Source organism: Squalius cephalus (assembly GCF_949319135.1).
Source record: "Squalius cephalus genome assembly, chromosome: 3".
NCBI lineage: Eukaryota > Metazoa > Chordata > Actinopteri > Cypriniformes > Leuciscidae > Squalius > Squalius cephalus.
The window spans coordinates 49,579,657-49,593,605 of NC_137124.1; the positions used below are offsets into that span (position 1 = coordinate 49,579,657).

At 40.2% G+C, this 13,949-nt stretch overlaps 1 protein-coding gene across 1 annotated transcript in view; it reads right to left on the bottom strand.

Moving 5' to 3' along the window:
- Window positions 1-13,440, bottom strand: part of hgfac (HGF activator) — a 34,745-nt gene extending 21,305 nt beyond the window's left edge. Inside the window, exons 1-7 of the mRNA XM_079866389.1 lie at window positions 12,968-13,440; window positions 12,757-12,820; window positions 12,524-12,617; window positions 6,474-6,547; window positions 4,764-4,904; window positions 3,380-3,511; window positions 3,174-3,284 (exon numbers count right to left, since the gene is read on the bottom strand). Coding sequence (XP_079722515.1) covers window positions 3,174-3,284; window positions 3,380-3,511; window positions 4,764-4,904; window positions 6,474-6,547; window positions 12,524-12,617; window positions 12,757-12,820; window positions 12,968-13,102 — 751 coding nt within the window. The 5' untranslated portion in view covers window positions 13,103-13,440. The remainder of the gene's footprint in view (window positions 1-3,173; window positions 3,285-3,379; window positions 3,512-4,763; window positions 4,905-6,473; window positions 6,548-12,523; window positions 12,618-12,756; window positions 12,821-12,967) is intronic.
- Window positions 13,441-13,949: the final 509 nt, after the last annotated feature.

Below are 13,949 nucleotides of genomic sequence, written 5' to 3' on the forward strand. Positions count from 1 at the left end.
AGATTCAGGATGAGACTCATGAGATACAGGTACACAATCACGCACGTCTCAGGGAAAAGCCTTACTACACAGACACACTGTCACGGGCACTGCTGAAGGATGGCATGACTGATGGAGATGGCTTAATGGAGGAAACAAACATATATGTGGACTCTGTAATGGAACACTTACCAGCAAGCGAGGCTTACCTGTCCGGTAAGTGCACGCTGTGCAGACAGCGTGTGCGCTGAAGTGATGAAGTACTGCAGCGAGGGCTGGCCAGATCGCAGCAGACTGGATGTGCTAGTAAGACCCTACTGGGCTGAAAGGGCTGTTCTCAGCACTCACAATGGACTGTTATTGTGGGGTACTAGGCTAATTATCCCTTCAGTAATGAGGAATAGAGTGCTGGAGAAAATTCATGAAGGACACCAGGGAATAGTCAAATGCCGTGAACGAGCCAAGCAATCCGTGTGGTGGCCGGGGCTAAGCAGCCAAATAGGAGAGCTGGTGTTGAAATGCACGGCGTGCGTTAAAGAACATGCAAATGTGACTGAGCCTCTTATGCCTTCCAAACTACCCGATAGGCCATGGCAGAAGCTAGGGGCTGATTTGTTTACTTTGAAAAACAAAGACTACTTGCTTGTTGTGGACTATTTTTCCAGGTACGTGGAGGTGGCCCAGCTGAGCCCGACAAGGAGTGTGGATGTGGTAATGCACCTCAAGTCAATTTTCACCAGGCACGGCATACCGGAAATTCTAGTCACAGACAACGACCAGCTTATTCACGCCACCCCTTATTCTCAGTTTGCGGGGGCTCACATGTCGGCCTTCGCCACTGAGTATGAATTTGAGCATGTAACGAGCAGCCCAAGATACCCTCAAAGCAACGGCGAGGCCGAGCGTGCTGTCCAAACCATCAAAAACCTGCTGAAGAAAGCAACTGACCCTTACCGTGCGCTGCTGGCTTACAGGAGCACTCCTTTGAGCAACGGCTTCAGTCCAGCTCAGCTGCTTATGGGGCGCCGCCTGCGCACCACTGTGCCAGCTTTCCCGGCGGTGTTGGAGCCAGCTATTCCAGACCTTCAGACGGTGCAGTGCAAAGAAAGGGAGAAGAGATGGATGGATGCAAGCAACTACGACCGCAGACACAGAGTGAGAAATCTCTCTGACCTTTCACCAGGAGATCAAGTGTGGATCACAGATACAAGATCTACAGGTACTGTGACAGCCGCACATGAAACACCTAGATCTTACCTGGTCAGTGGACCACAGGGCACTTTAAGGAGGAATCGCCGCCACCTCATGCCCATGTCGGCAGACAACAGCAGTAACATACAAGAGCATGCTGCAGGGGTTGACCTGCAGGATACTTCGACAGACACTGGACAGGTGTCTTCGGAGGGGCTTAAGAACACTCCCCAAACTGTGAGAACCAGATCTGGCAGGGCTATCACAAAGCCAGATAAACTGAATCTGTGAGAATTCAAACAAAACAAAAATAAGAAAAGAAAGTATGCTAAATGTATTGGGGGCTAAACAGGGAGGTTAAGTAATTTAAGTGTTATAAGAGTTTAATAGGAAGTTGAATCCTGTTTTGTGTTAACTGTCTAGGGTTGACTACTGTGTGTTTATGTGTAGCTTAAAGAGGCCTCAAAGAGTTCATATTCTTTAGTGTAATTCGGTCTCAGTTTATAGGAAAGACGAGTGTTAAATAAGTACTGTAAAGAAATGTGTTATAGTTGAGCCATGTTTCACAAGGATACAAAAGTGAGTTTAAGAGTTTTATGCAATCTGGTGATAACTATATAGGTCACAGTCTATTGCTTTTCAGAAAGGGAGATGTGGTGTGATCTATAATATTGTTACACTGCCAGGGCACTAGGCGGCAGTATAGGGCAATCACAGGGTTGGAGAGGAGGTAGTTTGCCAGTGAATAATAAAGTATACTATGTGAATCCATCCAGCTACGTCTTTCTTATTATCTTAAGAACCCAACACAACAGTTCCTTTAAGATTTTCCTATCGGGTTTTATAATGTTTGGATTCTATAATGTAAACTGCACACACTCTCACCCCACACTGTCTTATAGTTACTTATTAGAAACATACAACATATGTTTTCAAAAATAAACTGCTTCAAAATTTGTGTTTCCAGTATGGATGTGTGTAATTTACATGTTTGTGTCCTGGTAAACCCTACATTATGGGGACAAAATATCCCTACAAATATGGCAAAATCCTAGGGGTAGGGTTAGGCTCAATCCCAATTCTATTTTATACCCCTTCGCCTACCCCTAACCCTTCGCCTACCCCTTACCCTTGCCCCTTGAAACAAGGTTTCAAGGCGTAGGGGTGAAAATATTCCCCTAAGAAATGGGACACCACTACTACACCGTTACATGTCATTATACATTGTCGCTAGAGCCTACGTCACAGGAGATGCGCCAATGTTTATCACAAACTTCCAAGATGCCGTCGTCAGCTGTAGTCTTGCGTGAGTTACAGCTATTTTTTTGCATTTTTCTTCTGAAGTTTGCAGAAAACAACGGAGATGACGATATCTTCGACGCCTAATGCTGCGTTCACACCAAACGCGAATAGAGCGTCTGGCGCGAGTGATTTCAATGTTAAGACGCGTTTACGCGCGTCTGGAGGTCTTGCGGCGTGAATGAGGTGTTTAGCGCGGCGCGGTCGACGCGAATTCGCCTCATTCGCACGTCCACTTCGCTTCAAACTTTTGCTTTTTACACGCGTCATATTGTTAACGAACTAACCGTTTCTTTGAAGAACATGACCGTAAACACTAGATTGAATGTGACATAAAGAAAATGATTATTGGCAGTCATGTTGCCTCTGTAGCCGGTGTATACAGGTACATTTCTCATACCCCTTCGTTTGAAGTGTGGTCCCGAAAAATCTTTGTTTCAAGGGCTATCTGGCCCTTCCCCTTACCCCTACCCCTCCAACCAAAAGAGAATCGAGACAGCCCTACCCCTTCACGGGAACGCGCAAAATGGAGGGGTAGGGCCAAGGGGTAGGGGCAAGGGGTGAATTGGGATTGAGCCTTAGTGTAGGGGGGATAGAACAGTTTGTAAAGTATAAAAATCATTATTTCTAAGAGAAATCCCCATAAAACATGGAAACCAGGTGTGTGTGTGTGTGTGTGTGTGTGTGTGTGTGTGTGTACTCACTGATGTTACAGTATTGTCCAATATATCCAGATTTGCACCCACACACCTCTTCACCAGTGGCCTCAATCATTCTACAGACTCCGTCATTTTCACAGAGATTTCGCAAACACACTACACACACACACAAAAAAAGAACAATGTTCAAAAGGAAAAAGCAGTAGCTCCAGGGGATCAGGTGTCGGTACTGTAGTTTCAGTGTGTCATACCTGTGTAACGTGCACGCTCGCAGCTGACCTCCCCATCGAGGCACGTGCACAGCTCTACGCTTCGCTGGAAGATCCGTCCCCACGATTCTCCAATATCATAGTGCTTCAGATGCAGCGGCTCGTAGCACTTCTCTACAAAACAATCCCTGAGCTGTCAGAAAACCAAACACTCTCGACTCCTCCACCAATCAGATCAACCCTGAAGAAACAACTCCACCAATATCAAATAACAGACAAAAGAAGAGACACAAAAACTTAACGGTACACAGGACATGTGATAGTGTTAAAGATGAGACATTTTCAAAACATAAAAGAGAGCATGGCATGAATGGAGAAACGAGTGACCTAATGCTCGAAAAAAGAAAGCTCTAATACACACACACACACACACACACACACACACACACACACACACACACACACACACACACACACACACTTAATTACTTATATGAGAACAGATCGTACACTATTATTGTTAATTACTGATACACTAATTAACATTAATGAGGATTTTATTCTCAGTTTCACTGAGATCGCAAGAATTAAACAAGTCTTTTTTTTTTTTGCTGCTCCTGAGACATTCTGAAAGTTATTGTACGTTTTCATAGAAAAGTGAATATTTTTTAGCTCTAAAGATATCGATTCCCCTTGTGAAATAGAAGTACACTTTAGCATACATTTAAAGAGTGCTTATAATGGAAATAATAAAATTTGTATTATTTCAATTATAAGCACTCTTTAAATATCCTTAATATACATTAAATGTATATTAAATGCAATTAACTGAACTTTAGAGTGTTTTATTGACCCACTTAAGTAGAACTTCTAAGTCCTTCCCACTTAAGTAGTTACATTTTGTATGTAATTTCATAATTACTTATATTGTCTATGCAACATGGTTAAAGTGTACTCCTGAATGTATTGACAAGCTGAAATAACATTTAATGTCATTTCTATTTAAACTATTTCTGTCATGTATTTTACTATATTTGTAGTTACACATTTGTAATGATGATTATGCAATTTATTACATTTAAAATAAAGTACTTGTTTAAAGCACAACAAAGCATTAATAAAAAGTGCACTTTTTAAACATGTACTTACGTGCTAAGTACACTTAAGTGGCCTTTTATTTCATTATTATTATATTATCTGCACAATTACTTTTAAGATTTGAAGTACACCACAAGAGGACATTCAATACAATTAAGCACTTTTTCACAAGGAATCACGTGAAGCCTTTAAAACAATATCCCAGCAGGTCAATGAATTTGCATGACTCCACTCACGATTGTGCCATTCGAGTGGCAATTAATAACCATAATCACACTGAAATTATCATTTCATTATGTGAATATGGCCACTTCACTGTTTCACTCACTTTTTTCACACAGCGCTCCAGTAAAGCCATCAGGACACACACAATCAAATGAGTCCAGGTGAGCGTTCGTGGCACATACACCCCCATTCAAACACGGGTTTTGTCGGCAGAGACTCAGACCCTGACGTGGAGGAAGAAACCCTGAGGAGTGAATGAGATAAACAAAGGAAAACTTGCTTATCATCATGATGGCAGGACTGATTCATCATGCAGCTGATTTTGCTCATTTCTCAAACCATGAATGAGTCAATGAGTCATATACAGTATCTGTTTTCCAAATCATAAACAATGTTGTAGCAAATGCAGTCCGCATTACGCTCATGATTACTGAACAGTTATATGTGCATGTAGATACAGTACAGAAGCATTTCTGCCAATTTGAACTTACTTACACAGCACTTTTTTGGCCAAGTGAATTCAATTTAATTAATAATTGAGCTTAAAAATGTATTGTACAGGGAACCAAATAAGCCAGAACTGCCATTAGTGACCCTTCAAAAAACCAGAGCATGATGTGAGCATATACACAGACAGTGTGTGTTTGAACCAGAGCACCCGCTTGAAAACAAACTCTGTAAATCTGCTGTTATAAACAGAGGTCTGTGTCTTACAAACAAAGCGTGTCATTTATGCATTAACATAAACACCTCTCTCTGAAAGTAAAACATCCTGGTCAACCCCCAGTTTCAGCTATTAATCCATCCACAAGCGAGAAACGTTCACATGACTGCAGACTAAAGCTGGGTTATATATTATACATTTAATGATTTTGTAAGAAATATAAAATTAAGCAAAATTGTGAATATCACAATGAATTTAATTCAGTTTTTCTTGGCCATTAAGTTTCTTTAAAAAGTCATTAGACTAGTTTGGAGTATGAGAGCGTTAAAGCAGATTAATTCACTTCCATGCAGTGTTGTTATTGTTAATTTAAGTTTAAACAAATAAACATCAAATATAGTTAAAAAAATATTTTATTTCAGCTTTATTTAGGTTTTAAGTTAAGTTTCAAATATCTATGGCCTGGTTTCACAGACAGGGTTTAGATTAAGCCAGGATTAGGCCTTAGTTCAATTAGGACATTTAAGTAGCTTTTATAAACATGCCTTAGGAAAATATAAAAATAAAAGCTAATTCAAAAAAGTTGGTAACACTTTACAATAAGGTTTCATTCGTTAACATTAGTTAATGTATTAACTAACATGAACTAACAATGAGCAATACATTTGTTACAGTACTTATTAATCTTTGTTGATGTTACTTAATAAAATTACAACTGTTCATGTTAGTTCACATCGCATTAGCCTAACTAATGTTAACAAATACAACATTTAATTTTAATAATAACTGCAATAGAAGTATTGTTCATTCTTGGTTCATGTTAACTAAAGTAGTTAAAGTGTTACCACAATTTGTATTTCAGTGGATTCATCCCTCTGATTTAATTTGCATCAGCACTCAAACATTTTCACGGACGTCTCTGCATGGTATTTTTTGTATATTAAAGTGCTTTTGTAGAGATATTTGTAGGTAAATATCATTTAATCATTTACTGTTATATGCATGACTGTTTGGTTCCTCTGGTTGAAAAAAAAAAAAATCAGATCAAATACTGTCAATGAGATATCTAATATCGTCAAAAGGCTAATGCAAAATCGTATGACTTTTGACAAGACAGTTTACATGGAAGAGAAAAAAATTATTTCTTACTATTAAACAGCCGTATGGGTGAACTGCAGTATCCCCACTTCTGGTCACGGTCAAAGTTGTGTGTTAGAGAACACCTGCAAGTCAAACCAAAACACAATGATCATGACACGCATCTGAATTACTCAAGACTTGCATGAAGCTCAAACAGACGGAATCTGAAACAGTGGTGCAAATCTGAATGGGTCATTTACAGCTCTACCAACATGTACATGTTGCATGAAATTCCCCTAATCGTAACGAACATGAACAAGAATAAGAAAGGTAAAAGAAGATATGTCTACAATAAATATGTAATGAGGATGAACAGTGTCTACCATCAATAATGTCTTTTGTTAATTATTGGTTGTTGAGTGCATGGAAAATGTGTCATTTTTTATTTACCATCATCTCATTGTCACATGTAGATCAAACACGCGGGAAAAAAAGAGAAAGAACAAAGTTCTTTAATAGTCCAAGAGTACATGCAGAGGTAAGGGAGCAAACACTGCACAATAACATAAGCAATACTGGACAAAGAAACACAGGAAACTGAGGGTTTAACATGGTGATTGACTGAAACAGAACAGGTGTGATGGAACCGAGGGAAAAAACTAATGATCAGGGACACAGACAAACAGAGCAAACAAAGAGCAAACTAGACTAAACTGAACCTACATGTTACAGTTGTACCAAACCTAGTCGTAGATATTTCATCACAACTTTGTATCATATTGGCCACCCTTGTGAAAAATAATTGTGCATAACTATATTGAATATGCACTTGTAGTGTACTTCAAAATCTTAAAAGTACAGTATTTTGGAAAAAACTATAGATAATAAAATGTCAATAAAATAAAAGTGTACTTAAAAGTGTACTACTTTGCTGTTTTTATTATGCTTATATGCTGCAGTCGGCCACTGCAGCTCATTTCGTTTTGTTGTTTAGGTTTATTTTACGATTAAAGTTCCATTTAATGCCCGCCACCTTCTTCACTGAACTTGAACTTTGTTACAGTTACGTTTGATCAATTAAATTCACATTATATATTTCATTCTAATGAAACAGCCACAAGTGCTGAATTACTGCTCATACAGGTCACTTTATAAAGTGTGACATATAAATATGACATATTCAAATTGTGGGGTAACGCAGCACTGTTTTACTTGATCATAAATACATATGAGTGTGTGGAAATTTTATGTTATAAAATAACTCTGTGCGTTAGCTCGGTGGATGGTATGAAACACTTGATGCACACTGCATAAATGTCACGGTTTGAGTTTGGCTGTTCACATTTAGAGTTTGTTTTCATTCATGTCTGTGTTTCTAGTGTGTTAATTGGTTCTGTCTTCCCACGTTCCCTACCTGTTTGTCACCATGGTCACTGATTGCCTTGTATTATGTCCAGGTGTCTTGTCAATTATCTAGTAAGTTTCTCTCTCTGTTTGCTGTGTATTTAAGCCCTGTGTTTAGTCCTGTCTAGTTGTCTGTTATTGAAGCGTTTTCCCAGGTTGTTATGTTACGTTACCATTTCATAGTCAAGAGTGTTTTGTTTCTAGTTCTTTGTTTAATAAACCGTTTACTGCTGCACCTAGGTCCTGCGATCTTTATTACCTGCAACTGACTGTGACAGTAAGCTAGATCAATATTAAAATATCATATTAATTAAAGCTGGATGCTTTGTGTTGCTAAATTGCTGATTTCTCTGGATTTAAAGATTATTGGAAACATTTGGGATAATGTAAGAACACAAGTCAACAAAATATATAACATTGTTCTGGTGGTTTTTGGATATTTTAAACCAAAAATCGTACATTTTGTGCCTTTTAAAGAGTACACTTTATGTTTAAATGCACTTTGTATTGAAGATTTTGTATCGTGATTTAAAGAAGTACACTAATTTTGCTATGTTGATTAACATACTAAAGCACATTTAATTAACTGGGTACTTGATTATAAGTTTGTGTTATTTAATATAGCATTTCAAATTAATATTTTAAATGTACTAACTTGAAACTTCATCATTAAAAATGTGTGATTACAAATAGATTTAAATACAGGAAACAAAGAATTCTAAAATGTATTTGTTCACCACGTTCAAAGTCCAAAACAAATAAAAAAGCACAATATAAGTAGCCCATTTAACACATCTCTGCTATATGCCAGATTTTCTGAGCTTTTGTGTAATGTAGCAGACTGACCAAAAAACCCAGAATTTAAGCCCCAAATGAATCACTATTTTGTTCTGATTCAATTAACCTGTTTGTTCATCGGCGATAAATGGCGAGCTACGTAAAGATTCTTCAAAATTCTCCTTTTGAATTCTATTGAAAAGACAAAAAAAAGAAACTTTACAATAAGGTCTAATTTGTTCAAATTGTTAATGCATTAACTGCCCATTGAATTCAGTGCTAGAGTTCCTGCAGGATCGTTTTTCTGCTGGTCTATCCTCCTCCACACTGCTAGGTCTGCGTGGTGGCCATAGCTGCCTTCCACACACCTTTGGGCAATAGGTCTTTGGTAAGACACCATTTGATCACCCATTTCCTTCATGGGACTTTTGAGGAGGTTGAGGCCTGCGGTCCATGTAAGAATTCCGGCCTGGGATTTGGCCATGGTTCTGGAAGGGTTGTCCCTGGCAACCTTCGAGCCCTTGGACTCAATTTCAGAGAAGTTCCTAACTCTAAAAGATGGCTTTTCTGTTAGTTATTACATCCCTTAAGAGGGTAGGACACTTGCTCCTTCAGTTAACCCAGCCGGGGTACCCCAGCTTCCAAGCAGACCATTAGCAAATGGATTGTGGAGGCTATTGTGGCAAGTGGCGGTGCTGAGCAGGTCGGGTAGCAAAGGAGTGGTGACCGCAGATGACTGCCCGAGGCGGTGGTGCTGGAGCGATTGAACAGCAGGTGGGACGGAGAACTCGCTGCCGTGCTCCTGGGTCGAGGAGGGGTGGCTGCCGTCTGAGAGGGAGCGTAGGAGTCACTCCCGTTCGCTGTGGGCCGGAGTCTGCTGCCATCCACCATGATGGGGTCGGAGCAGGGAACATGGACTCGCTGCCAACTGCCCTCAACCGGAGGAGCCAATCGCCATCCGCCAGGAGGTGGAGGGGCGTCGAGCTGTCCCCCAACGGATGTCCAGTACCATCACATGGCACACAAGTGCGGGTCTCTTAGCTGGTTGAGGACAGAGCGGATTTTTTCTCTTTTTTCCTATCTCCCCTCTCTCCTCTCTGTCACCCCTCATGCTTCCGTCTCCTTTTCTCTCGCCTCACCTGTCCTTACCCCTGCAAAGCACCAGTCTCGTATCTCTCATGGAGGAGCTTCGGAAGCATAAAAGGAGGAGCGACGACAGTGAAGGACGAGAGGGGACCAGGCCTGAATTTTACGTTGTGTTCTGTTTATGTTTTATTATGTGTGTGCGGCAATCGTCAGTGAGGGGCTGCCGCCTTTGCTTTCATTTTGTATTTATTTATTAAAGTTTGTTAAACGTTCTCCGGTTCCCGCCTCCTTCCCACAACAACATACCTTTGCTACAGCTATCTATACAGCTTATGAGGCGTGTGACTTGCCTTTGGTTGTGAGAGCCCAATCCACTATGAGTATGGCAGCTTCAAAAGTTTTACTGTCAGGAATTTCCCTCCAAGAAGTATGTGATGTTGCAGGAGTGGTCTTCCCCGGACACATTTATAAGATTGTGTAGCCTGGACTATACACCAGGGTCTCAGGTGCTCTTGTCCTAAGTTGTGCCTGAAGAGCTTCACACAAGGACAGGCATTTGTCAGTATGGCGCAGTGGGTATTTCGTTCCCCATATCGTCAACATCAGATGCAGTGTGGAGTTCCCTCAAAAGGGAACATCTCATGGTTCCATGAGAAGGGATTAAGATGCTGCATCGCTCTGCCATACTTCCTGTATGCCTTTGAACTGCTTGCTTCAGCCAATCAGACGCTAACGGTGCTTTGTTCCGGGTATCTTTATTGCTTCCATGGTACTTCTTCATCACTAAATGGCAATAATGGCGAATGAACTGCATAACGATTCTTCAAAATTCTCCTTTTGGGTTCCACAGAAAGAAATTATAGCACATGGGTTTGGAAGAATATGAAATTATGTACTTTATGTACTAAACTGGCATATTTTTCAGTTCTTGGCCTTGCTTGAAGCAAATCTCACAAACAGTGTCTCACAACACTCAGCCACAAGCAAATTTTTATGGAGTAAAACTCACTCAAGAGTTGCTCCATATGGAGATCTGCACACACTTGTTCAGCTGCAATGACATTAATAACCGTGCCGCCTCCTTGATCTTTCATCACGGCCCTGATCTCTCTGCCTGATAAAACTCACTCTTTCTCAATGTTTATAACGGTTTATCACATCGGTATGTGTAGTCATCTGCTCCACTCACTGACAGAGGAAACATAAAGAGCAGCGGAGATGATGACAAAAGTTCATTTTTAGCAAACAGAGTAGTATAGTCACTGGGTTTGGTAAAGGTTACTCAAGATGAAGATGAGTTTGCACTTACAGATTAAATCAGAATTAGGGCTGGGTTATGAGTTTTGGTTAACGGTACAATGTGGTTTAAACTCGTTCAGGATGTGGGTTTGGATTCGTAAGGACATGGCTATGGGTTAGCTAAGTAACTGGTTTAAGATGGGTAACTATCAGGGTGTAGTTGTTTAAAAGAAATGAAGGTAATACTTCACAGTAGGCCTTATTTGTTAGGTAAGGGATAATGTACATCCAGCCAGTTGTTATCGCAGAATAAACACTGATAAGGTGATCAGGACCCTGAGACGAAGCAGAGGGGTTTATACTGTGAAAACAACCGGCTGGATGTACATTATCCCGCTTATTACATGGCTACTTGCCACATAAGTAGATAATTAGACACAAAATATTTACTTGAGTTGAAATATTTTATTAGATTTTTAAATGCAAAGCTTCCGCGAAGAAGGCAGTTGCACGTTCAAGCTAGACGGACATTTAAGGGATAAGGCACAGTCATACCACTTATTACACAGCATTTCACCACATAAATAATTATGGGGATAAGAGATATTGGTTTGAGATTAAACTGTTAATCGTACCTGTTTGTTATTTCATAATCCATTACAGCGTAGAAAACAATCGTTGCTAATTTGGCAGCAGCTCCATTTGTATGAAACAAGAAGAGAGCGAGTCTGCGATACCCGGATGACATAATTAAATAATTGTACACAAAATATTGGTTTAAGTTTTAATATTTTATTAGCTCACCAAACGCAAACCTTCCACGAAGAAATACCGCTTCTAGCAAACATATACAGTATAGCTGACTTTATTTACCCGGATGAGCCTGCGTTATCAGTTTTTCAAGCATTAATCTTGAAAATGGATTGTTCAAAAGAAAGAAAGAAAAAATATTCTGAAATTGAATTGGATCATGTAATCCAGATTGGTTTTGTCATTCAAAACTTTCAGTAGGATTGGGCTAACTTTGATCCAAACAATCATGATTATATTGATTCCATCAGATGGGGTGTATTCCGTGTGGATTTCAGAAACAAAATGCAGTGAAATTTAAAAATTTGTTCTCATTTGAACTGGTTAAGGATGTGTGTTTAAACTGTAACCAGCTCAAACCAGATCTTTGGTTATCCCAAACCAAGACACTAACTTAGCACATACCAGATCCTCAGAAGTTACATTTTAGACCTAAGATTGATCTCAGTTATGATCTGATTACAGGTTATGCAGATTTGTTGGTCAAATCTGTAGAATGGTACTAATCATGGAGCTGAGAGTACTACACTATTATTGGTAACCGAACAGATCAAATTAGTCAAACTCTTTAATAAAATAAACGCATTCTATGCATGCAGATTCTTTGTGGGTCTGGTTACAATTTAGGCATCTGGGTATGAGTAGTCGTATTGGGGTTTGAGATCACTTTGGCATTTAGGCTGCTAAAGTCAAAGTAAGAGTTGAGGTTTGATGGTCAGTGGATTGAGGGTTATTTCTCTGTCAAAGTGAATGGTTGAGGGGCACTGAATCTGTACAAAGTTTGCATGTGTGTTAGCACTTACCAGGCCTGCTTAGAGTTCTTAGAGATGCACTGCTGATAAATTGTCCCACCAAAGCGAAAAGGAAACTTGCACTCTTTGCCATCTGTTGTAAGAACTAAACAAACACACACACACACACACACACACACACACACACACACACACACACACACACACACACATCCAAACCCATGAAGCAACAGTAATTAGAAACAGAAACTGAGGACTGATATCAATTCAAGAGCAGTTCATACCTTTCTGAGTTACAGCATTAGACTGTCCAGACACTAACATTTCAATACCAGGTGGCTGCTTGCGCTTTAAAAGAGAGAGAGAGAGAGAGAGAGAGAGAGAGAGAGAGAGAGAGAGAGAGAGAGAGAGAGAGAGAGAGAGAGAGAGAGAGAGAGTTTTCCAATATGTATCCCAAATAACTTGCATTCAGCAAAACTCATATGGGACACTCACCGATCTAGCACACTGCAAACGGGGCAATAAAATAAGACATGACAGCAGCAGAAGAACAAACTCTCGACGAGTCAGAACTGGAGAAAACACAGAAGAATCCAAGAAAGAAATTTGTGAACGAGGTGTTCTCCGCATGGCAGATCTTTGGACAAATTTCCCCGGGAATGAAGTCAATAAACTCAGAGAGTTTCCGTCCCAAACGCAAGTGTCATCTGTAGGATTCCTCCATTATATCCCGGGGCGATGGATGCGTGAAAGCTCACCGCAGGAAAAGACCTCTTCAAGGGAGTTCCCACGAGAAAAGCCTGTGATTAGCCTACACCTGGCGGAGTGGCCAGACCCAGCCCAGCACGAGCCTGTGATGTAATACCGATCCTCATGCTTTGATTTAGGGGTTGTTGTCAGTGACAACGGAATCCACCCACAAGTGATGTTGCGCTGCGAGAGACACGCGGAAGACCTGATGAGAGTTTTGCGCGTCACCGCCGCGTTGATGAATGCAGTTAATCATTCATAGACCGAAACTACCTTCAGAGTGAAAGGTTGGAATTCATCCGCATTTGTGTGCATAGCGGAACACATTAAAATAAGAGCCATTCATGAGAAACAGATCAATATATTAGTAGGCTTGGCTAGTATAGTAGTAAAAATAACAATAAGAACAATACAAATAATAATAGGCTAATAATAATAATAATAATAATAATTAAAGCTGCAAGCAGCGATGAAAAGGGCCCTCGCACCCCTGCCACCGCCACCCGGCACCTTTAGGAAAGGCCTTAAGATTACACTCACCAAATTTGAAGAGGATCAGATCAAAACTGTAGGAGTTTGTTAAAGTACAACATCAGGAAATGGCAAAAACTGCCCAAAATCTGACAGGAAGTTCAAAATAACTGACTTCCTGTTGTGTTTAGGGCTATGCTCCAAGAGACTTTTTTGTAGGTATTGGGTCTTTACATGTGTGTACCAAATTTCATAC